Source organism: Salminus brasiliensis, chromosome 14 (assembly GCF_030463535.1).
Source record: "Salminus brasiliensis chromosome 14, fSalBra1.hap2, whole genome shotgun sequence".
NCBI classification, from domain to species: Eukaryota; Metazoa; Chordata; class Actinopteri; order Characiformes; family Bryconidae; genus Salminus; species Salminus brasiliensis.
In genome coordinates this window covers 29,115,472-29,138,986 of record NC_132891.1, presented here as the reverse complement: position 1 = coordinate 29,138,986, position 23,515 = coordinate 29,115,472, and the positions used below count along the sequence as shown (strand labels likewise).

General features: G+C 39.3%; 2 protein-coding genes across 4 annotated transcripts in view; one reads left to right on the top strand and one right to left on the bottom strand.

Annotated features, from left to right (window-relative positions):
• Nucleotides 1-8,936, bottom strand: part of fam3a (FAM3 metabolism regulating signaling molecule A) — a 10,137-nt gene extending 1,201 nt beyond the window's left edge. Inside the window, exons 1-9 of one of the 3 annotated variants that reach the window (XM_072697375.1) lie at nucleotides 8,667-8,936; nucleotides 6,599-6,667; nucleotides 3,583-3,711; nucleotides 2,184-2,207; nucleotides 1,969-2,092; nucleotides 1,602-1,660; nucleotides 928-978; nucleotides 526-610; nucleotides 255-381 (exon numbers count right to left, since the gene is read on the bottom strand). In XM_072697375.1, the coding sequence (XP_072553476.1) occupies nucleotides 255-381; nucleotides 526-610; nucleotides 928-978; nucleotides 1,602-1,660; nucleotides 1,969-2,092; nucleotides 2,184-2,207; nucleotides 3,583-3,711; nucleotides 6,599-6,611 (612 nt within the window). In that variant the 5' untranslated portion in view covers nucleotides 6,612-6,667; nucleotides 8,667-8,936. The remainder of the gene's footprint in view (nucleotides 1-254; nucleotides 382-525; nucleotides 611-927; nucleotides 979-1,601; nucleotides 1,661-1,968; nucleotides 2,093-2,183; nucleotides 2,208-3,582; nucleotides 3,712-6,598; nucleotides 6,668-8,666) is intronic. The other 2 variants (XM_072697377.1, XM_072697376.1) reach the window with 2 other exon arrangements.
• A 1,946-nt stretch (nucleotides 8,937-10,882) lies between these two features.
• On the top strand, nucleotides 10,883-23,054 carry idh3g (isocitrate dehydrogenase (NAD(+)) 3 non-catalytic subunit gamma). Its single transcript, XM_072697198.1, has 14 exons — nucleotides 10,883-11,143; nucleotides 11,620-11,667; nucleotides 12,995-13,006; nucleotides 13,096-13,193; nucleotides 13,694-13,809; nucleotides 13,896-13,956; nucleotides 14,338-14,470; nucleotides 15,535-15,668; nucleotides 18,064-18,166; nucleotides 18,387-18,533; nucleotides 19,554-19,648; nucleotides 20,232-20,292; nucleotides 21,766-21,900; nucleotides 22,253-23,054. The coding sequence occupies exons 1-13, from the start codon at nucleotides 11,063-11,065 to the stop codon at nucleotides 21,865-21,867; spliced, it is 1,191 nt and encodes a 396-aa protein (XP_072553299.1). The 5' UTR covers nucleotides 10,883-11,062; the 3' UTR covers nucleotides 21,868-21,900; nucleotides 22,253-23,054.
• The last annotated feature ends 461 nt before the right edge of the window (nucleotides 23,055-23,515 follow it).

Here is a 23,515-nt window from a genome sequence, read left to right as displayed (position 1 = left end):
CAACATTTTAATGTGTTGTGTTGTACCCCAATGTAATATTTTTGAAACCAGAAAAATCATTTTATCCTGGCTTAAAGCTCCTATATGTACCACAAAGTTTTACCTTTTTTATCATTATTTTAATTTCTTTTTTCAGTAGCTACATTTACTTGTACTTGCAGCGTTCCACTAAAGTACCAGTATTTTACTAGAGGTTTGTAACAGCAATGTAAACATTCAAAATGTATGTATATAAATTACTAAGCCTTTCTTACCTGCTCAAATGGACTTTTGCTGTCTATACCTTTGGCTCCCACAAACACCCAGCTGTCCCTGAAGGCCAGTTCTTTTACTGCCGTGCTGCCCAACTCCTCAAACAAGCGCCGCGCTTCATCGTTTAACCTGCAGGCCACAGTTTAGCTTGTCGTCAATTTTAAGACATTATGAGCAATGTCACAGAGAGAAATACAAAGCCTTTACGTTACATTTACTAATTACCACATGTGGGCTCACTGTGATGTGTGCAGGATTTGTATAAAACCTTACTTAGAAGCTGGATCATCAAAGGAGGCTACAAACACCAAGGTTCCTTCATGGAGAGGTCTAAGAAACTTCAGCAGATCAGACACATCTGAGCAGAAGAGTGAGAATGGTTATGTACTTACTACAGAGGGTACTAAACTAAGTAACTAACTAAACACTAGTATGTAGAGTCAAAAGGTACTAAATCACAATATCAATGTCATCTCAGTACGTAATACAGTAACATCACAAATTCAAGTCTTTAGGTAAAGACGACATGGCTCAAGCATAGCAACTATATCTTATGAGGCCTGTAGCGATTATTACCCTTACAGTTATCAGACAGGTCAGATGAGTAACAGTCAAGCAGACTGTATGGCTGAAACAAATTGTTTAATAAAACATTTATTACTAAAAGAAACTGACCTCCTGCCCACATGTCAAAGGCTCTTGTTTCCAAAAGCTCCCCAGAGACTCCTGCAAATTGAAATATTTATCACACAGTTATCACACATCAAAAGAAAGGCTGCTAATGTATAATATTATATCATCATACTAGTGAGTGTTGCAATGTATATAAAAGGGCTCACTAATTCTATCAATCCAGGTCACAAAATCATGATAAAAAATCCCTTGTTTAAAGTACCTTAAACTCATTTTTTTGCTTTTCCATTGGTTGAGCTCAGAGTTAGACTTGTGAAATGTTTTGAAGTACTGTAAGTTTCGTGTGTTTAGTTATATTACCTCCAGCTAGGCCTGTCACGATAACTATTACAGAAATAATTACATTAAACAATAATATTGTCATTGCCACTGATATATAATGAATATGATGGTGTCGATACATTACACTACTCCCTAAATGCACAGGTCATTGCTCGTACTGCACTCACTGCACTTGTGACAGGCCTATCTCCATCTTGCTATATCGTTCAAATGAACATCAAATGTCCATGTTATTATTTTTTTCATTTATTGATTTTCATGACTATACGACTAAGAGGAAGTGTGCAAGAGTCCAGAGTTTGTGCAATAATGACAAATACATATACTGTATTAAAATACACACACTACATGAAAATGTGTAACACGCTTGTTACCATTTACTAAGGCAATGTTAAGTCCTCTCCCAACATTGTTCCTGACACTGCTGATGAGACTGGAAGAAGAACAGACACAGCAGAGTCAGATCAGTTTAGCTCCCTAAAGCAGCTTTCAGAAAGCTGGTCACATCGGCACAAAGACAACATGTGATGGATTCACAGGCAGCACACAGGGAAGGGGCAGGAACAGAAAATAATGCATACTTGCATCATGCTCCAGGTGAAAAGCAGGTAGTGATGAAAATGAAGGGGGGAAAAGAAGGTACCGTATGAGAATAGAAAGGCAGATTCTGAAAATGGAAAGATGGAAAATTGCATGGATGGATGGACGAACGGACAGACAGACAGCAGTTCACTGACTTACATTTTATCCTCTAGGCAGATTTTGGGGCCAATGACATTGGCAGCTCCGGAGATTAAACGGAATGCGAGGTGTTTTGGAGGGCAGGGGGCAGAAAGCCCACACTTATACTTGCGTGGTCTTGGTTCTAGGAGGAAGCAGTTCAGAGCATATTGTTCAAGTGTGACACCCAAAAAACATGCCATATTTCAATATGGGACTGCAGTTCTTTATCCTACCTGGAGTGGACTCCTCCTCTCCACCTGTGGGTGAAACATTGTCACAAATGATCAGCAACAAAAACAAAGGGCAAAACTGTATCTTTTAATATTCTGCTCAAATGACCGACACGCAGAACTGTCCACTGGAATCTGATAAAATAATGTAATACTTAAAAACAAATTAAATTTAATACAATAACAAAAGTCTATTTATGACTTGCATTTGAATCATGTTACACAGGTAGGAAATGTGGAGTTAGGAGTCTTGCCCAAGGACTCTTAATTGTGAAGTGTGATGTGCTTGCCTAGCTGTAGGAATCTGCCACAGGAAGGGCAATGTTATAAGCATTTACACTCCACAAAAATAAAAATAAATAAAATGCTCTTTATTTTAACATGCTATTTTAGATACAACATATGTTGGCCAAATTCATAAAAAGAAAACTCTGGTAAGTAAACTAAATGGTAAGTCCCAGCAAGAAATAAAATGAGTTAATTGACAGAAATTTTTCTTTCCATTTGGTCACCCAAGCAAGTCATGATAAACATACACCAACTTGCTACTGCTCACCACAACAGCGGATTACAGAGATTACAAAAACACCATGCATTGTTGATTGCATGCAAGAATCGAAGAGCCTAACCTCATGGACCTACAGCCTCCTTTTTTGAAAGGGTTCAGTCAGAGTTTGTAAACACTTTTCAGAGTCACTACCCCTGAAATCCTCCGTAAACACATCAATAAGTCACATTCTCGTGCTTGTTTTTCCATTTGTTTACACGAGTCTTTCACAAGTAATGCAGGGTCACATGATCACATGTGACATCATTTTTGGATCAAGCAATGGTATCAAGAAATGAGTCAGAAAAATCTTTTTAAAACATTTTTGAGAAGGATTTTAAAGTGAATTAATATAGAATATTGAGTATCTTACAATGGCTATGCACATGATTTAATCAATCACAAGCTTCCTAAGGCTTCATCTATTTTTGGCTAGTTTAAACATGTTTCGGTGACCAGTGGCAGGGAGTAATTTTGCTAACAGATGTCCATAAAAACTTTTACTGATTCTCAATATAATACGATATGCAGATTTTTTTCTCTCTAAGATTATGATTCCTTAAGAAACAATTAAATGCATCATGAAACCTCCATTCAGCAAGATATATACATATAACATATTAACTGACAGTGAGTAAGATCCATACAGTACTGTGGTACTGGATGGTGACCAGATTTGGTGTAAAGTAACAACATGAGACTGCTGGAGAAATGGACCCCTCTTTTCTGCAGCAGTAGAACATACAGGAGTTTAGTGTTTCTTAAACTGACATCATGGCAAGCTGTGTTACCAACCATATGGGCAGGATTGAATCAGTAAACCAAAATTGACAAGACATGAACATTTCTTCTGACCTGAAATGGCAAGAGTCTCACCGCTAAAGAACGTCTTCATTACAGAGCTGCCATCTCCTCCAAGTAAGGAACTAGCCAGGAGCCAAGTCAAGCCCACAAGAAGCACCACGACAACAGCACGCAGCGGCCCTACAAGATACAGAGAACATGATAAAGAACACGTCAAACCACTGTGAGACAGACAGATACACAGGTTCAGAGTAAGAAGCAGGAGGGAATCAGTGAGAGCAGGGTTTCTAATACATAGAGGCTAACCACAGCATCCATTCATTTACAGTGGCGCAGTGGTGGCTCAGTGGTAAGAGCTATCGCCAGTGGGCTATCGATAACAGGGTTGTGGGTTTGATTCCCGGGCTTGGCAAGCTGCCACTGTTGGGCCCTTGAGCAAGGCCCTTTACCCTCTCTGCTCCCCGGGCGCTGGAGTTGGCTGCCCACCGCTCTGGGTGTGCGTGTACTCACTGCCCCTAGCTCACTAGTGTGTGTGTGTGTGAGTGTGTGTTCACTACCACAGATGGGTTAAATGCGGAGGACCCATTTCGCTGTACAGTGCACACTGTATAGTGACAAATTCGTGCACCTTTACCTTTTACATAGCTTGAATTACCTGAATGGGCTGGGCCTCACAATGCTGTGATCTACCTGTAAAACTGGTTATACTTTGTATAAATGGTGTTCTTATGAAGTATGTCATTTTCAGTGGATTACAGGGATTACAAAAACACCATGCATTGCTGATTATATGCAAGCATTGTAGAGCCTGACCTCATGGACCTACGGCATCCTTTATAAGTACTAGGTGGGTTCAGTCAGAGTCAACACTTTTCAGAATCACTACTCCTCAAATCCCTAGTAAACACATCAATAAGTCCTATTCTCAGATGACTTTTGGTCTCTTCTGTGGATGATAACGTAGACTCTAAGGAAAAAGGATAACACTTTGCTTGGCTGGTCGATTGTAGTAGCTGTTGTAGTTGCTCACTTGACATTCAACTAAATGCAACTGAACTCTAAGCTGAATGTAAATAATTCTCTATTGAATGTAACCCTACACCTAATCCTAACCTTAACCTTACCCTTTTAGGGTTAGATTTAGGTTTAACAAGGTTTAGTTTAGCGCCTACGGGGCATCTGTCATAAACCTGTGTGAGGGGCCACACACAGTCTGTTATAAAAAGCTGTTTTTATGATTCTCACAAATAAAGTTTCATTACTTTCCCCACCAAAAAATAACATCTTGCTTTTGCAATTTTTGGCTGCTTGTTTTTCTGGTGCTGGAGAGATTTCTACACATCTGTTTAAGGGAATTTTGGTGTTTTACAAAAGCCAAATGTTTTAGCCGTAATGTCTTAGACGTGGTACAGTGGGCCACAAAGATATTATACCCCTCTTTGTTTTTAAACCAACACTGAACAGCACATTCAAAACTGAGAGGTTTAGGCTAACACTAAACACATACACACACTTTAGATAAACAAATTCTAAAGCATTCACCACACTACCAAATACACTTTACGGACACAAGTATTGGGACACACCTTGTAATCACTGAATTCCGGTTCTTCATTCGGTCCATTGCCACATGTGTATAAAATTAAGAACATAGCCGTGCAGTCTGGCTTTACACACATTAGCGAAAGAGTGGGTGGTTCTAAAGAGCTCACTGAATCCCAGAGTGGTACTGTAATAGGATTCCACTGCAACAAGTCAGTTGGTGAAAAGTCTTTTTCCTATATGTTCCTCTATCAACTGTGAGTGATATTATTGACAAGTGGAAGCATTTAGGAACCACAGCAACCATGTAAAGTTACAGGGCAGGTGTTACCGTGCTGAAAGGTCACCAACACCCTGCTGACTGCTGGTTCCAAACCTGCAGTTAAATCAGCAAAGGGGGACCAATTCCATATTAACGCCTATGGGTTTAGAATGGGACGTTCCTGTAGGTGTAATGTGCAGCTGTCCCAAAACTGTTGTCCGTATTGTGGACACTATTCACACATAAAGTAATTTCATTGTAGTGTTTTACATGAACTGGGAGCTGAATAATCAGGGTGGTCAGTCAGATTGGATTATGAGATGTTAAAAGCATGATAAAATGGTCATTTTAAAAGGAATAAATCAGTCAAGAATGTCTCCTTTTTACTAAATTACTAATTACTCCTGTTTACTAAAAACAAAATATTTTTTCAGCATTATTAGCAGTATTATTAGTATGTGTGACTGTATTATTTATAGAAACACAAAGATTGATATCGGTAGGTATCAGCATTAAGAGACTTAGATGTGGTCTATCTTTTCATGGTTCACTCTAAAATAGTTACAACACTCCTCCCTGCTGTGGGCTGTGAATAATGTCTGTTAATGCTGCATGGGGGATGATAGAGGATGGAGCTTAAAAATGAATGTGAAACGTGAATGATCATTCCAAAAAACGCGCCTGGGTTCGGCCCCGATCTCAATCCACTGCATCAGATCATCCGAAATCGAGAGCTAAAGGCTACAACCTGAAGCTATATAGTCAAAGCTAAACCACTGATTATAGTACAGTCAGTCAGATTGTATAATGTATTGACACAATTAAAACATGCTACTGAAATGCAAAAAAGATTGCTTTGTAAATAGAAAAAATCGGAGCCAAACAAATCCACACTTGGGCAAGAGATGTTCAGAAGAAATCTGAAACCAAGCTTTGTTCTTTAAACTACTTTATTGTTTTGTGTTTTGTTTTTACTGTATTTATGTTCACCTGCATCTGTTCTGTAATGTAATCTGGTGTGTTTACAAGCAAAATCTCTCTTACTGCTGAGATAAATGGTTGCAAGTAATAGGTCCTATTGCCTTAAACCTCTAGTACTGTATATGTTCTTTTAAGCCAAACAGAATTATTTTAACCTCACATCCCTCCCCATTTGCTTCCTAATTCAAACAGTTTGAGTACACAGCAAAAAGGTAACAAAGGATTTTCTTTGTAATGAATTGTATACTTAGTCTCTATTCTGACAGTTTAAAGTGTACAAACCTGCCAGCCTCATGTTAGCTGGACGGCAGAACCGGAACAGAATCCGGGCACTCTGACAAGTCTTCTGTTCTGAACAGGAAAGAATACAGGTTATACATGCATGGGTTAATATATACACAAGAACATTTTTTACAGGTTTCATGTGCCTCAACTATATTTTGTGTTTATGTAGAGATGGACACTGGCCAACTGCATATTTCATTGCAAACTTTGTTTAACATGATGCAGCAATTCACATTTTAAATAAAAATCATAGTACTACTTTTAACAACAGTTTTTTGTTTGTGTGTCAAAATATTGTGATCTAAATATATATATATTTTTAAATATTATGTTTTGGAAATTTGTGACAGGATACAGATGTTTGCAACATTGCCCATCTTGTACTCTATGCTGATGTAAAACTGAGTTTTTAGTGAAAGCACTGATAGCACCTCCAGCAACAGAGTATACAATCATTTTACCTAATAAACATTAAAAAAATGAATGTGAACTTTTTATAAACATTCTAAAAAAGCAGTGTCACACTGTTGTCAACAGGTTAACAAGTCTCAGGAACACACACCTTTTTTTATAATGTATTTCTAATTTTAACTAAATTTTTCTACCTAATTTCAAAGGCCAATTACCCAATCCCTGTAAGTGTGAACTCCCCCTATCACTACCAATTCCCCCAACACTAGGAGGCTGAAGACTAGCACATCTCCTTTGACACATGTGAAGCCAGCCACTGCCTTTTCTTTCTAACTGCCACTGATGCAGCATTGCTAGGTAGCCAGCACTACTCAGAGGAAAGCGTGGCTCCCCAGCACCCCCACAACAGCATGTGCTGACCATCATCACACTAGCAATGATTTGGGGAGGAAGTGCCATCATTCCACCCCTGATAGCACAAGGTCAATTGTGCTCTCTTGGACTCCTACTGCTAATGTCAAGCCGCAGTCCTCAGATCATAGATCATGGATCATGGTTCTGGACGACTCCCTCTCCTGCACATTTTAGTGTTTACCTCCTCCCAAAACCTGATCCAGCTAATCAGCTAATTAATTAATAAACCCTTCCCAAGATGACGACGGCATGGTAGAACATGAAACCACCAATGTGTGCACGGAAGGGGGTCCTCTGGGAACAGGGTTGGGAACCACTGCACCTGAAACATGCCATCCCCTGAAACCAGGGATATAGTCAGCAAACCTGCCCAGACCGATCAGTCATTGCTCTTGCTTTTAATAACACAGATGTTCAGAAGTTACCCTTTGAGGATACAATCACACCTTTGTTGCATCCTATTTTCTGTATTTTCAAGTATTTTATATTACTTTTTCACCATAACGTATGCATTTTGCATTTTTTAAATAGGTAAATAATGAAAGTTATCGTTCTTTGTTTCTATGTAAGATAAGCGATTTAATCCCTTTTGAATCTTTTCAACGTATTTGTAAAAAAAAATAATAATAACAAAATGTTTTAAAAACTCGAAGCTTCGAATATTCGCTACCAATCACCGACGAATATCCGGAGCGCAAAAAATGGTATTCGGGCCAGGGCTGGGACTATATGCCTTGCTACTGAAGTACATTTCATAACAATATGCTTTTCCACCACGGTTTTCTGTCCATTTCAGCTTTCAACTAAGGCACAGGCATTAGCTACCATTCATCACATGACCCTATCACCAACTAACGCTGCGCCTCGTCTCTATGAACAGCATTAGGACGTTAGCCAGCTACTTTAACGCCACTTGCTTTTTACGGAATTGAGGCAGTCTTGCCTTGTTGTTTATGTGTAATATAGTTTCCATAAGGGCTAAACACATAGCTGCCTACAGAAAGCTGTGGATTTTCTCTGTTTATGTCTGCCCCAGTCTTTCGCTGAGTGGAGGTCTTTCTGTATGTCAGTCACATCTGTACGCTGGGGAGTTACCTCGCTAATGCTAGCTAGCTATCTAAGTAGCTAGCTAGTTAGCAGCACTCACCACCAGCTACCAGCACTGCCAAAACTAGCATCAGCGGAAGAAGTATCAGTTAGAGCTCGCGTGACTGTCATAAAACATAAAAACATTACTCACGGAGTGTATGCTGAATGTCTCAGTATACGGCGGACTGCAAGTTCCCAATAGCAGAGAGAAGTACTGCAGTCAACAGCACAAATCGATCAAGACATGTTTCCTCCCCGAAGGCTGTTAACTAGCTAACGCCAGCAGAGTAAAACCCTTTCGACCTACCACTCAAACGCCATTAACTTCGCTCATCCTAAACTAGCATTTCTAAATTATGCTGGGAAAAACAGGACCGCTTCGCGTGTGGACGTTCCGGCTCGGAACGGCGATGCTTACGTCATGACGCGTGCGCCCAAACCCAAACCTCGGCCAAAACGGAGCAGGAAATTCATTCATTTTGCAGAATCGATTCTTACGACCGCTCCGTTTACCTACCCGAATGTCCGATTCAGGGACTCGTTTGAGACTTTTTAAATCAAATTAAATAAAACACAGTTGTTCTTGATATGTTCTATGTTGCGACCGTATGAGTTTGACTTTAAATAATTATACCTATGACACTTCAATAAATAATATATGCTAGAAAACTTTGATTCACTTGTGAATCGGCTCGACTGATTTACTGAAGGAAACGGTTCAGAACAAGAGTCGGCTATCCCTGCGCCAGTGTAAGCGCTCAGCACTTACGGAAAATGTTGGAAAGAAATGTAAAGCCTTGAGACAATTATTCACTTATTGAGCACTTTATTAGGAACACTTCACTAATACGGAGTAGGACCCCCCCCCCCCCCTTGCTCTCAAAACAGATCCAATTTCAATACAGGTTTTTGGAAACATTCATTTGAGATTCTGGTCCATGCCGACATCGTTGCATCAGGAAATTCCTGTAGAATTCCTGTAGATTTTCCAGGCATTTCAGGGGTGCTTTAATACTGTGAATCTCCTGTTCTGCCACATCCCAAAACAGATTCAGTGACTGAGAAGGCCACTAAATAACATACAAAATAGAGTACATTTATTTCACTGCACGAAAAGGCCGGCTTACCTGCTAGTTAATCCACTACTAATGCAAAGGCTTTCAATAGACCACTAAGGACATGCTGCTGTGCCCAAATAAGTAACTCTCTGTCTAAGGCTTTTTACCTGCATGGGAAAAATGAGTGCAGTTTTGAATGTATACCTTTTGTCATTCATGCATTTTACCCAGACTGTCACGGTATACTCTGAATGACAAACTTACTAAGAAACAGAAAGCCAAATAGTTCTGCATGCTATCTAACACAGCCCTGTACCGATCTGACCTTGTACTCATGACCACATAGGCCTGAACTCTCCTTTCTAAGATGGAAAATCCAATGGTTAAAGTATGCTGCAGGACATCTAGAAAAGCCAGAGGAGTTCTGGAAGTCAGCAAAGGTACCCTTGGAGAAAAAAGGGAACCGCATTTCATGACAAGAGCACCTTGCCTGTGAAGCATGGAAGTGGCCTGAGCATGCTTTGCGGTTGCGTTGTTGTCAGTTGCATTTGCAATATTGCACGGGTCATTGCATGCTGTTATTTCTGCCTATTTCTGACTCTTTAAGGTGCTCAGCTTTTGCATAGGCCATGTTGATTCATTTATTCCTTAAATGCTGTAATAAAAGACAATAGGTTTGCATTAACATGCATTAAAATGACATAAAATGACAATCTTAATAACAAAGATCACAGAAAGGTACATTACGTTTCCCACTTGTTAGTATGACTTTTATACAGTACACAAGAAATTTACGAGCCGATAAACATTTCAGTTTCCAACATTTCAGTTTATCTTTAGCTCCACTCTCTCTCAGACTATACCTGTCTCATAAATGTACATATCAGAGGATTTCTACAGATCCCTCCTGTCTTTGTGTATTCTGTATTTTGTATTTATTTCATATCATTTTTATATAACTTTAAAAAAAATATATATGTTTAGTATGTATATAGTTTTGTCCTCCTGTAGAGCATCAACCCGAGCCTCACCACAAGCATTTCAATGCATAAATGTCCTGGCATGTTGTGCAAATGACAAATAAACCTGAAACTGACCAAAACTCAAAAACAGCATGTTTTTAATGTACATATATTCTAGTTTCCACTCTTGTAAGCACAATGTATTATGTGAGCATGACAACACTGAGATGTATGCATGATTTCAGCCTTGGTGTCTTGTATGAGACTGAAAGCATTAAGGGCCCATCGCTAATGCTGCATGCCTCTGGCAGTATGACCCAGTGTCACATCAAGGACAGGCAAGTCAGTTGTAGTTTAGTTAAAGACGTTAACTGAGCGTTTTGTGGATGTTTAGTGTGGCATGTGATGTTAACATTAGGTGTGGTTAAATACCATGTGTGATCGTCAGTCACACTTAGACAGTAATCAGTAAACGCCCCGGAATCTGTTCCAACAAGTAGTTCAGTGTTTCAGACTCACGGAGGAAAATGGCGACGTCCAGAGCGCTGCTGTCTCTCTCCAAACCCCTTCAGCTCGTGCGGGGTGGACGGCTGGAAAGTGCGGCGAAGGCAAGACGCCATTTCTTTCGTATCTGATTAATTCGGTAACGCTTTGATTATTTACAGATTATGGGGTAATCCAGTTTATAAGACGGGTAGCTATATAGCTGTAGCATGGCAGCTCGGCGAAAGGTCTGATTAGCTTCTAAAAGAGCAAGCTAAAACATGGAGCAAGGTGAGACGGTAACTCACAGAAATCGTTAGTCGTATGTCTGTAAATATGTGTACACATAATAGACAGGGACTCGTGCACATTCAATAACACGTGTGTGTGTCCGAAACGCATGACATTGGCCGTACTAGCTAGCTAACAGTTAGTTATCCTAGCTCCTTCCTGAAGTCCTGCAGTTAAAACGGGCACCTCGATATAACGTCGTTTACTGCCCCCTTTTCCAAAGTCAGACGAGCTCGGCTGAAATCTTTCAACATCTTTTTATTGGGATTTATTTATAATTGTTGATTTTTTTTTTTTTCTTGTTCTTCAGGTTTTTGGAGCTGCAGCCCAGAGTCGAAGAGATAAATCTACATACACTGTGAGTCGTGATTTGTCTAATCTCCACGGTTCTGTATCTGTTCTGCTGGAGAGCTGAGATAACAGCAAGAATGTGAACGTTTTATTTCCTATAAAAGTATTTTTAAAAGGCTATAAAACTAAAGACCTGTTAAGTACCTGCTTGGAAAGTATTTTGGAAACATTAGCTGCACCTTTAAGATTCAGCTAATGTTTAAAGTGGGTTTCCAGCACTACAGTCCAAATAATATTAGTATTGGCAGATAGTTTCAAACCAATTTTACAATTTTTGCATAATCACGTTTACGTTTATGGCATTTAACAAAATTGTTTTACTTAGAAATTACCTTTAGCTTAGAAAAATATTAATAGCTACTGTGAATAGGCTAGAATCATCAAGCCTAGATACAGCCAAATATGAAATTCAGAATGGATACCCAGAAACTAAAGATGCATAATACTCAAAATATTGTATACTTGAGCTTCGAGAAAGCATTTGTGCTTTTTCTGACTCAGGCCACTGTTCCAGCAGAACGTGACCCCCGGTGGCAGTGCAATAGGCTGCTGAGCCATTGCACTTTGCAAACAGTGGGCAGAGGCAGAGATCGCACAATTGCTTTCTACAGGCGGGTGGGTGGCACTCTGGCCCCTCTCCCCTCATCACCCATGAAGCGATGTTGGCCGGCACAGCTGTCTGTTAGCAGGTGTGGCACAATTGAGGTCCCAACTCATTCCTTCGAGCTTGTTGGCTGCCCGGCGAGGCTGTATCGGCAGCAGTTCGAAATAAGGAGGTGTCTGGCTTCATGTGTTTGGGAGGAGATGTGTTAAGTCCTTACCCCCCTAGTGTCGGGAGCATTGCTAGTGCTAGGGGGAGCTACAAATGGGTGGGTTAATTGGCAGTACCAGATTGGTGGGAAAAGATACAAATGGAACAACAACAAAAACAATAAAATGAATAAATTTGAATGCAGAGATGGGTGGATATGTGCAAGAAAAGTATCAGATTGTCATTGAGCAAGAATGTTCATGTCTATGTTTCTCCACTCTCTGTAGGGCTTTTACAGAATGATTTCCATATTAATATTTCCTACTTTGTGTACAGTTTACTTTTAACTTGTAAATAGGAAGCTCTTTTCTCTGCCGCTTGGCCTCTTGCGGTGTTATTAATTATACTTTGTTTTGGCCGTCATTAGGTTTGCTGTCCAAATGACTTGCAGGCACTACAAGTACATGCAGGGGTTATGAAGGCAGAGAGAGTAGAACATGCTTGGTTTATGTACATGTATTGATAGTGTGGCTAATTCTCTTTCACCTGTTTTCTTCCCCTCACAATGATCCTCCTCCCTCAGGGACAAATTATAGTAAGTATGACTTCTATTTGTTTCCAGTAAATTGTTGAAGTTTCATGAAGCTCCTCCTGAGTCTGATATTTAAATGTTGATTTCCACAGCCTCCCCCTGCCAGGTATGGTGGCAGACACACAGTCACACTTATTCCAGGGGATGGGATTGGCCCAGAGCTGCTCAACCATGTCCGTGAACTCTTCAGGTCAGTCTCGGAAATGCCTTTTCTGGCAGTGTAGTAGAGTAACAGTGAGTTGCCAGATTTAGGTATAAATCTACCCAAATCTATACCCACAGCATCAGCTATTCCTACCATGTTTCATCTTTTAGATGTAGTTATGAGCACAGTCGCTTTTTGTTCAACAATTTCAGTCATCATTCAGATTGTTCTATAGCAGTAGTCTACACCTGCATACAAAGTGTAGATTTGTTGAAAAGTGATAAATAAGTAGCCTGTAATATTTTGCATTTCATCATTCCAAATATATAAAAAGGTGTGCCACTAAATGACCATAGTGTGAAGGAAGTAGCTGAATTTGCAAATAAGCTTGGGTACAAGGTAGGTGTACCTAAAACTTATGATTGGTGCATTCAGAGGTTGGCTGTTACTGATTGTTTAACAGGGAACTGACACTTGAAGAACACAGCATTAGAAAACAGTCATCACTGAGTGGACTAAATGCCAGTGGCTTTATCTCTCTACAGGTTCAGCTGTGTTCCTGTTGACTTTGAGGTGGTAAATGTCAACTCTTCCTTAACTGATGAGGATGACATCAGCAATGCCATCACAGCCATTCGGCGTAATGGAGTTGCCCTCAAGGGTCAGTGTTCTGCTATTGGAACTGTGCATGTTTATCAGAACTATATTTTCTAAACATTTTATGATGTGTTTATTCCTTTGTTGTAGGTAACATTGAGACAAACCATATACTGCCCCCTTCACACAAGTCAAGAAACAATCTTCTCCGGTAAGGCATACATTGGCATACATACTAAAAAAATGAAAATTGCAATGCTTTTTGGTGAAACTGGTGCATAAATAAATGGGTTATATACAGTTTAAATAGTAAATAATACTCTGGAAAGTCTGGAAATAGGATAGGAAATAGGCTGTAAATGAAAAAAGTCCAATAAAAGAAGAAAGAGCCACAAAGGGTGCCAGATTATGTAATCAGGTTTCTTATAAATGTTCTTTTCTCTGACTGATGTTGGTAGTGAGAGTGGTTTGACTTGATTTGGCAAGTGTCTCTTTCAAGCTGTGAATTCACCCGTTTCATCGGCCTGTCTCTCTTGCTCTCGTTCTCATGCTCTCTCACTGTCTCCCTCCCTGTCTGCTATCGCTATCTCAGCACTGGCCTAGACCTGTATGCCAATGTAATGCACTGCCAGTCTCTTCCTGGGGTGCAGACACGCCACAAGAACATTGACATTGTCATCATTAGAGAGAACACAGAGGGCGAGTACAGCAGTCTGGAGCATGAGGTAAGCACTGCCTTTCATCACGACTCCAGGAATCCTGCCTCCTCTCACATTTTATTTGTATGCTACGTTTATGGCAATTGCTTTTTTAAAAACCATTTATAATTGTTTATTGGCTGCTGTTGGCATTTTTATACAGTGTACCTACACCAGGAGCCTTCATTTGGTTGTCTTTTAAGGTACCCTATAATGGAAAGCTATTTTTAGCTATTTTCATTTTTTATTCCTTGATTGGCAGTCAAGGTTATTTCACCATAGTGACTTTTGAAGTTCAAATATTAATACAGTGTTGTTTACTTTTTGAATAATACCTTCTTTGCATTATTATTATTACATTTTATTTGCATTAATTGAGCATGTGTCATTTCTGCAAATAAATGCTCTTAAATAGCAAGGTTATTTGGAATTTAGAGGAATATGTAGGGTAATGTAGGGTGGTCTCTCTATTTTTCTGGAGCTGTACTTAACATAAACAACTGAAGTCGTTCTGTAGTTGGTGTTACGCCAGTACTTGCACTCTGTGTAGAAGCTTTATTTTCAATGAATAAGATTCTCAGAAAACCATCTCCATTACATTCTGTGGTAAACAAATATTTTTAGAACACTATATATTTTGTTCTGTGTACATTTTTCTCCTCTAGCAGCATGACCAACTTGACCAAGCTGGTTTGTGCATTTTTCTTAAAAAGGCTGCTAGTCTAATTATGTCAGTTCAGGGCACAGTAGAATTAGCTTACATGGATCAGTATTTAGATTCTTTAACAACCTCGTAATTCAGAGGTTCCAGTGATGATCGACAAGAAAAAAATGTCCATAGGACAAAAAAAATCAGCTCTGGAGCATTTTCGATCATCACAGGAGGCAGCAGAGATGATTTCAAAAACTCACCATGTTCAGAAAGTGTTTTTAGAGTTTCAAAATCTGGGCGTAAACTTATGGCTCCAGCTATAGAATGATGCTATAACTTCATTGATCTATCAAACTTAAAATGCTGAATAAACGTCTTCTATGACACCTTTTAAATGAGACTGTGTGTGTCTGTGTGTGTGTGTGTGTTGCTGTGTCAGAGCGTACCTGGTGTGGTGGAATCTCTGAAAATCATCACACGGAACAACTCTCTGCGTATTGCCGACTATGCCTTCAGGCTGGCCAGAGAAAAGGGGCGACGCAGGGTCACAGCCGTGCACAAGGCCAACATCATGTGAGTCATCCATGGTTGCTTTTTTCTGTCTACCACTGCCTTCTTTCAGTCACCGCAGCTTAAAGCTTAAAATGTTTGCATAACCCCGACTAGTCATCTTCATTCATTCAGTCAGATTCGGCCTCTCTATGCTTTGTCTTTACTTTAAATACCTTGTTAAAAAGTATATCCACTCTTAACATCAGGCGATCTCAGCAGCACATTTGGAAAATGCACATTAGAGGGTCAATAACAACCTTAAGGGGAGGCAGTTTGTAGAAGGCAGAGTAGAACTGGGTCAGTCGCAGGACTTTTTCTGCTTTGTATGTAGACATGGTCACAGATGGGCATGCAAACTATTAGAAGATTGCCAACCACTGCTATGTCATGGATTCAAAATCCATGCCAAATATTTCATCATCAATTGAGGCTGAGTTACAAAGGCTCCTGCTTCAAGGTTTGTTGACATTCTTAAGACCAGCTTGAAAAACAGTGGCTAGACTAAAAACCTTTTATATTATATTGTTAAAAAGCATTGGTACATCCCTTGAACTAATGCTGGGAGATATGATCTCAAATCAATATCACAATTAACTGAACATTCCACCTTGGTAATAATTAATAATAAAATACTCTTTTAATAAAAGTTAAAAAGTTAAAAGTTGAGTTGACTACACACACTGTAGTTTGTTTTAAGGAGACAGTATGACAGTAGTAGTAAATGTAGTTACAGATTACAGACATTTAAATGATCGACATGGGTAAGATTACTTCGATTAGAGGTTTTTAATGTTGGATTTGATTCATTGTTTGGTTAAGGAATTATTGTGAATTAGTTGGTAACTGTGGTATAACATCTCGTTGAGTCCTGCAGGGTTCTATCTTGGGGTCTTTAAAACCCATGCTAGATATGACACCAATGTAGTTTTGAAGTGTTGAAGAATTGAAGTGTGAATTTGAAGTGAAAGCAGGGGTTCATGAATAATAAATTCAACAAGAATTTCTGGTTGTCTAATAATTAGACTATTCACTCATTCATATGTTTTAGCAGACAGCAATAATTCTCAAGGTACAAGGTAAACATCGCATTAGAAATTTTGTTTGTTTTCCAGTGGGCTGTGATTGGTGTTTGGACAGAAATTTATGAGGCCACAATTGGCTATAGATTTTTTTAACTTGGAGCTGTGGGATGTGTTTGATATTAGTTTCACATTTTTGATTTTCTGGTGAGAATGTGTAATTCCACATAGGTTGCAAAAGAGTTTAGAAACATGAATGAATCTGATTGCAGGTTTAGTTCAGTCAGTGGATAGTTCAGAGTGTGGTATTAAGAGAGACGTGGTGAAGGAAATGTCTTCAGATGAGGCAAAGAAATTATATAGCTACTGTTGTCATTCTTATCAGCACAATGGTAATGCAGACACATACTGTCTACAGAAAAGAATATGTATTCACAATAGTGGCATTTTAACTTTTAATGCAGGTTAATGTTAAAGTACATTGCCTTGTGAAACTGTGTTCCCTTGTTTTGTTCATTTATGATTAAATACTGTGACAACATGGAGAGCAGTTATGCCCCACAAACAGAAAAACACTGCCTAAAAGAGTACAGCTGGTTAGCATCTGCCCAGTAGCTACATGGAAAATCCACCCCATCAAGTACCTATTTAGAATGTTGTATAGGTTGTGTGACAGTGAGGATAGCACTTGAAATTGTCTGAGAGTAGTATCTAGTCCTGTTAAACAGAAGCAAAAAAGCAAGCACAGGCTGTACTTTACTGTGCTCTAGCGTAAAACAACTCAGCATCACTTTTAATCCTTGCAGCTCACAGAGCTCTCTCCTCCTTTTAAAAGCCTAGCCAGTGTTTATCCTGGATTTACCGAGGACTCTGTCACGCTCTCTTTTGTCTTGCCAGCTCTCTTCGGTTGTAATACTGCATTTCTTCACAGTGGTGGAATGAGCAGATGAAGACTTAGTTTGCCATCATATCTCCATGTTTGCAGTGGCTCTCGCAGTAGCTCTTCTGTTTGTATCGGTGCCATTGGCTGTGCGTTATCTATGAATGTAAACATTTAATGAACCCTTATTCTTTAAGGTTTTAGTGTTGTTAGCTTTCTAGGCATATAAACATCATATAAACTCAAGGCATATATTCAGGCAAGTGGTTTTGTCCTCTCCTCCCCTCCCTCAGTTATTACATTTAACCATCTATTACACTCCTCATTGTGTACTGATGTACACTCCTGCTGGTTCGCTCAAAACCACTCTATTCATCACTGTTTAGGATAAGCGCCCAGTTACCCGTCATATAGTAAGAATAATACTAAAATGATGTAGCATGAGCTGTTAGCAGACTCGAGTGTAGAGATCTGCCATCTGTCTCTCTGACTGCCTTACGTTCTCCATTGTCAACAGGAAGCTGGCTGATGGGCTCTTTCTCCAGTGCTGTAAGGAGGTGGCCTCCGGATACCCCGACATTACCTTTGACAGCATGATTGTAGATAACACCACCATGCAAGTAAGAGTCTAATATACAAATAGGATGCTGTTTGAAAATGTAGTCCTAAATGACCACTCTTTGTGTTCTGAAGGGAGCTGTGCTTTAGTAATGTGAACTGAATCAGTGATCTAGATGGTGGTTAACCAAGCAGTTGATCCACAGGGAAAGCCAGAGGTTGATGCTGTGCTGTTGCTTTCTGTGGTTTAGTGGTTCATGTTCAAACTGTTGTTTGTTTCAGCTCGTTTCCAAGCCCCACCAGTTTGATGTCATGGTGATGCCCAATCTCTATGGCAACGTAGTCAGCAACGTGTGTGCCGGTCTGGTGGGAGGACCTGGCTTGGTACCTGGAGCCAACTACGGCAAAGATTATGCAGTATTTGAAACGGTGAGTGCAGTTGAATCATGCTGACACAGTATTTGCAATTAGAACAAAGCTCCATTCAGAGCTAAGTAACAAGTAAAATTTGCTCTTCATCATGTGTACGTCAGTACACAGTGAGAGGGGAAATGGATAGTTAAATAAATATAATGATAACTGAGGGAGGTAAGGAGAGGACACAACGACTTTTTTTAATAGGAGTGCCTGAATATGTGCTTTGTGTTCACATGTTGTTGCTAGAAAGTTAACAACACTGTAAATAAGTTAACAACATTGTGAATTTCCCCACTGCGGGACTAATAAAGGATTATCTTATTATCTTATCTTAACATTTTATGAACCCTTGGATTTCTTAACCGCTGGGGTTTATTTCCCTATCCCTTGTTTTTGTTCATAGACAATGTATGTGTTTCTTTTAAGTGTCTATTTAATAGTAAATTTAATTATGTGTACTTTATATTTAATGCGGCAGTCATTAGTGCCAGTCACATCAATTGCTAAATTTCCATCGGGATCAATAAAGTATCTTTTTATCTATCTTTCTATTAGTGTAAAAACTCCAGATCACATTAGAACAGATGCAGGTAAACATAAATACAGTACAATAGTTAAAAGAATTTCTCATTGTAATTGAGATCTTATGAGCTAGTTTGAAGAACAAAGCTTTGTTCCAGGTTTCTCCTGGACACCCCAGCCAGCACAGCATGAGTTTGTTCAAGTCCATCACCAGCTCGCCTGATTTAACCTCATTAAGCACTAACTTACCAAACCAGGTGTTGGATGAACACCGTGATCTACATAAACCATTATATATTTTTTTAACTACTTTTTAAATATATTTACAACGATTGCCTGTCTAAATGCAGTGTTTAAAGTAACATCAAAAGAGGTATTTAAAAAGACATCTGTGTTCAGTTCCCCATGTGACATATGACCATCAGCAATGAGGAAAGAGACGTTAATTTTTACTTTACTGCTGTATTTGGGATTAATTTGGTAGTTTATTTCTGTCTTTCTTTCTGACAGGCTACTAGGAACACTGGGAAGAGTATTGCTGGCCGAAACATTGCCAACCCCACTGCAATGCTACTGGCCAGTTGTCTCATGTTGGACCACCTCAGGTAAGCTCGACTAGTCTGTCACACTGCTCTAATTTCAATAGGGTTTTTATGTTTGTTTGTTTTTGTTTTTTCATTGCTGATTTTAGTTTTTACTTAATTGAAAATGTTTTAGGTTCTTTGGTCTAAAGCGTCCCGTCATAGGTTTTAATTAACATTTATAAGTTAAATAAAGTTTTTTTTTTTTTTTTTTTTTTTTTTTTTTTTTTTTTATTGCCAGAGAATGGAGAAATCCATTAACTTATTTTCTTAAACCCTGTACAAAGGTCCATACTTGAGCACTCTCAGATCTACATTACTGTAATAATTAACATTCGCAGACCCTATAATAGAACCCTGTTGGACTCCACAAAATAATGTTTTAATATGCTTAGGAAATTTTGCATAGTAGTTTCTGCATTAGGGTTAACAACAGAATAACTAACCTAGGGTTCAGTGGGTTGTTTATTATACTGTCAGTAGTAATTTTCTGCTATTTTACTTTCTGTTCTTTGGAGTGTGCCTTTCTTTATTTAAACTGTATTCATGGAACTCCTATTGCAATTATAGTGTTAACGTGTCATTTTGTGCTTGTCTTTTTCTATAGACTTCATGAATATGCCAGTATGATCCGCAGTGCCATCTTTACTACTATGAACGAGACTCAGGTAAGGCGCAATCACTCCACACCTTTCTGATGCCAAGAACCCTGAAGACATGGTCCCAGCAGGGTTTTCTCATTAGGAAAGCGTGGATGTATTTTGTTAAGGACACCCAGGTGGACTTGTATAACAGGTTTCTGTGTATGCCTTTTCAGTGTATATGTCTAACCAGGTCAAGTAGTTTGTTCCACTTTCATTCGACAGAGATTTGTATTTATTTATGGTACAGTGCTTCTATACTAATGGGCTTTGCTTTTATGTACACAAAACATCAGTACCCACCCAGGTGTGTTGCTGCTTGCGCCTTATTGCAGTCTGGTATCCATCGTTGCTGTCCCATAGCAACTTGGCTTGCTCCTTAATTAGCCTGGTAAATTTCCAGAGAAGGTGAGCTTAGGTGAACTCACAAAGCAGGACTACAAAGCAGCCGTTTGAATATCATGGCTTAGAAGGAGTGCTGATTAAATATTCAGGCAAAGTGTTTTTTTGTGTAAAGGTGGTTCCCTCAAAAACACCTTTTAAACCCCCTTTGATTAGAAAAGAAACAATGAATGAGAATACTTTTGTCCATATAGTGTATCTGCCAGTGCTGATACTGACACTCATAAATAAACATTTAAAACATGGTGAAATTGGCATTAAATCCACCAGGAACAGCAGACATTTATTTTTGTCTAACCTCTAGGCACAAATTGGGGCATAGCCAACTTCGCAGGCTCTTCCCAAAAGTAATAGATGGAGCGTCCGTTCCAGAGAACACAGTTCTACTGCTGCACGGCTCAGTGCAATGGGACTTTATACCCCTCTAGCCCATGCCTGGCATTAGACATGGCGCCAATATGTATCTGCTCCAGCGAGTCCTATTCTATTGGCAGTACTTCTCTACAGGGACTAGACAAATTTGTGTGTCTGCATTTGTCAGCAATGGGTACAAATTAAAATAACTGAGTACATTCCAAAAAATATACAGCTCTGGAAAACATTTGCCCTTTTAATTTTTTTTTCTTACTTTTGCATCTCTTGTTACATTTGCATCACGCTTATGGCAACCATTTTGGCATTTCATCAAACAAAGCTGAGTTAACTGAATTTGCAGATTATGAATGGCATAAAGTCACCCATCAGCAATGTGAAAGATTAGTGGAGAGCCTTCCAAGACCTGAAAGCTGTGATTGGCTGTCATGGTTATTTCACCATAGTGATTTTTGAATGCTCTTAAAGTTCAAATATTGGTACTGTGTTGCTTAAGCTTGAATAATTTATTTGCCTTATTTGAGCAGTTGTCCTTTCTGCAAATAAATGCTCTAAAGAGCAACATTTTTACACAAATGTTAATTACCCTAAGCACATTGCCTATAAATAGCAAAACCAGATAAACTGATCATGTAGGGTGGTCGTTTAATTTTTTTGGGAGATGTATAAATGGGAGTCCATTGTATGTCAGCACATAATAAAATGTTGTTTTTTTCCATGTTGTAGTTGCATACAGCGGACATTGGGGGGCAGGGTACTACTTCTGATGTTGTACAGTCCATCATGAGGAACATCCAGAGTGGCGGACCTCTCACCACAGAGCTGTGATCCAGTAAATCAACACCACTCCAAATCTGCTCGGTATTGAACTGCTTCTCACATTATGTTTAGTAAGATAAAAATAACCACATTCTCTAAAGCTTGTATACATTCTTTAAAGTTATTCTAAAAGCAGAAAAGCTGGTTTGCATTCATTAAAAAGGTACGCCAAGAACAAAAGGGGTTTTTTTTTTTTTTCCTCTCTCAAAACTAGTTCCTGCAGGTGTGGATCCTTTTGCTTTACCTAAACCTGGTCTGCTGCTTGCGACTAAACAAACTGACATGATATTTGCTTAAATGATGCATGGCCTGACATGGCTGCTCCCATTGTTTTCATGTAATCCCACTTATTCCAAGTTTGTTTTTCACCAAGCAAATTTTCTTTCCTCCACAGATGTACTGGCTTCATGTGGAACTCGCCCTTTCTCTGTTTTGAATAGAGCCTCTTCCAAGTGAACCCTCTGAGCTTTTACCATTTAAGCCAGCTATTCACATGTGAGGAATTAGAGAGAGGATCAAAACATCGTTATACCATTTTACATGTGCAGGTAGGGTGCAGTAGTAGCTCGAGCTGGTTTGGATCCTGGGATATTTGTGTGATCTGCGCTGGTGATGTATCTGAATGGTTATGTGTGTGTCTCTTTTAATATACTATTTATTTTCTGGGTTCCATAATGAGCGGAAAAGAAAGTAATAATAATAATACATTCCATGGTTAACTCTCATCTGACTTTGCTCCAGTGTTTAGCTCTGAGGGGCAAGACCTGGTGCTGGTATGTTTATTCATTCATTATCATCAGGTGAGACATTTCCAGTCCACCTAACCAAATTCGTTGTTCATTATTTGGGCTCAAAACAAATGGATATTTAGTAATAGTATTTGACTGGTATCTGACTGCTGCAAGGCTGATGTATTCAAGCCACATTCACAGTATAGATCTCCAAGTAATCTCCTTTTCCTTTGCTTAGATACTGTACTATATGATGCATATGTTTTCTTGCACAATTATACCATATACACTTTCAACTATCATACTGTACGTTTTCTAGTGTAAACCAGCCCTTCCTTCAGCCCCAGTTCGCCATTTGCAGTCACACTGCTGCTGGAATGTCACTGAAGAGTATAAGACTGTTCTGGACTGTATCACCAAGGTCATATGTGGTATGAGATACTAATAATAAAGCGGTTCTCCAACTCTTTGGGTTTTGTTTCTTAATTTAGTTAAGCTATGTTTAATGTTCATAGGGCTGTAGACCTCTGGTAGCAGTGTATCCATAAAGTTGTTAACACACGGATAGGCCACATGGGATACATTTTAATTAAAGCAGAAATTGTTCTCTTATTCCTGGAGACCCGCTGTGCTTTGTTTTGGCAGCTGAGAAGTACCAAACTCTGGGTTTCTGTGCCTGCTCAAATTGCTCTTGAGAAATACCCCTCTAGGAGACAGTTAGCCGGGAAGACCCGCCAAACATTCTCACCAGGAGGATTTTACTTGAGTCACAGCCAGGCTCTACACAATTCTGTGCTTATTTGGAGGTAGTGTGGTTTCATCCTCATGCCCACATGCTGTTGTTTAAATAGGGTGAGGTTGGCAGCATGACACGTAATTCAATTTCAGCTTAAAGAACTTAACTTCATGATGTTCTATAATGTCTG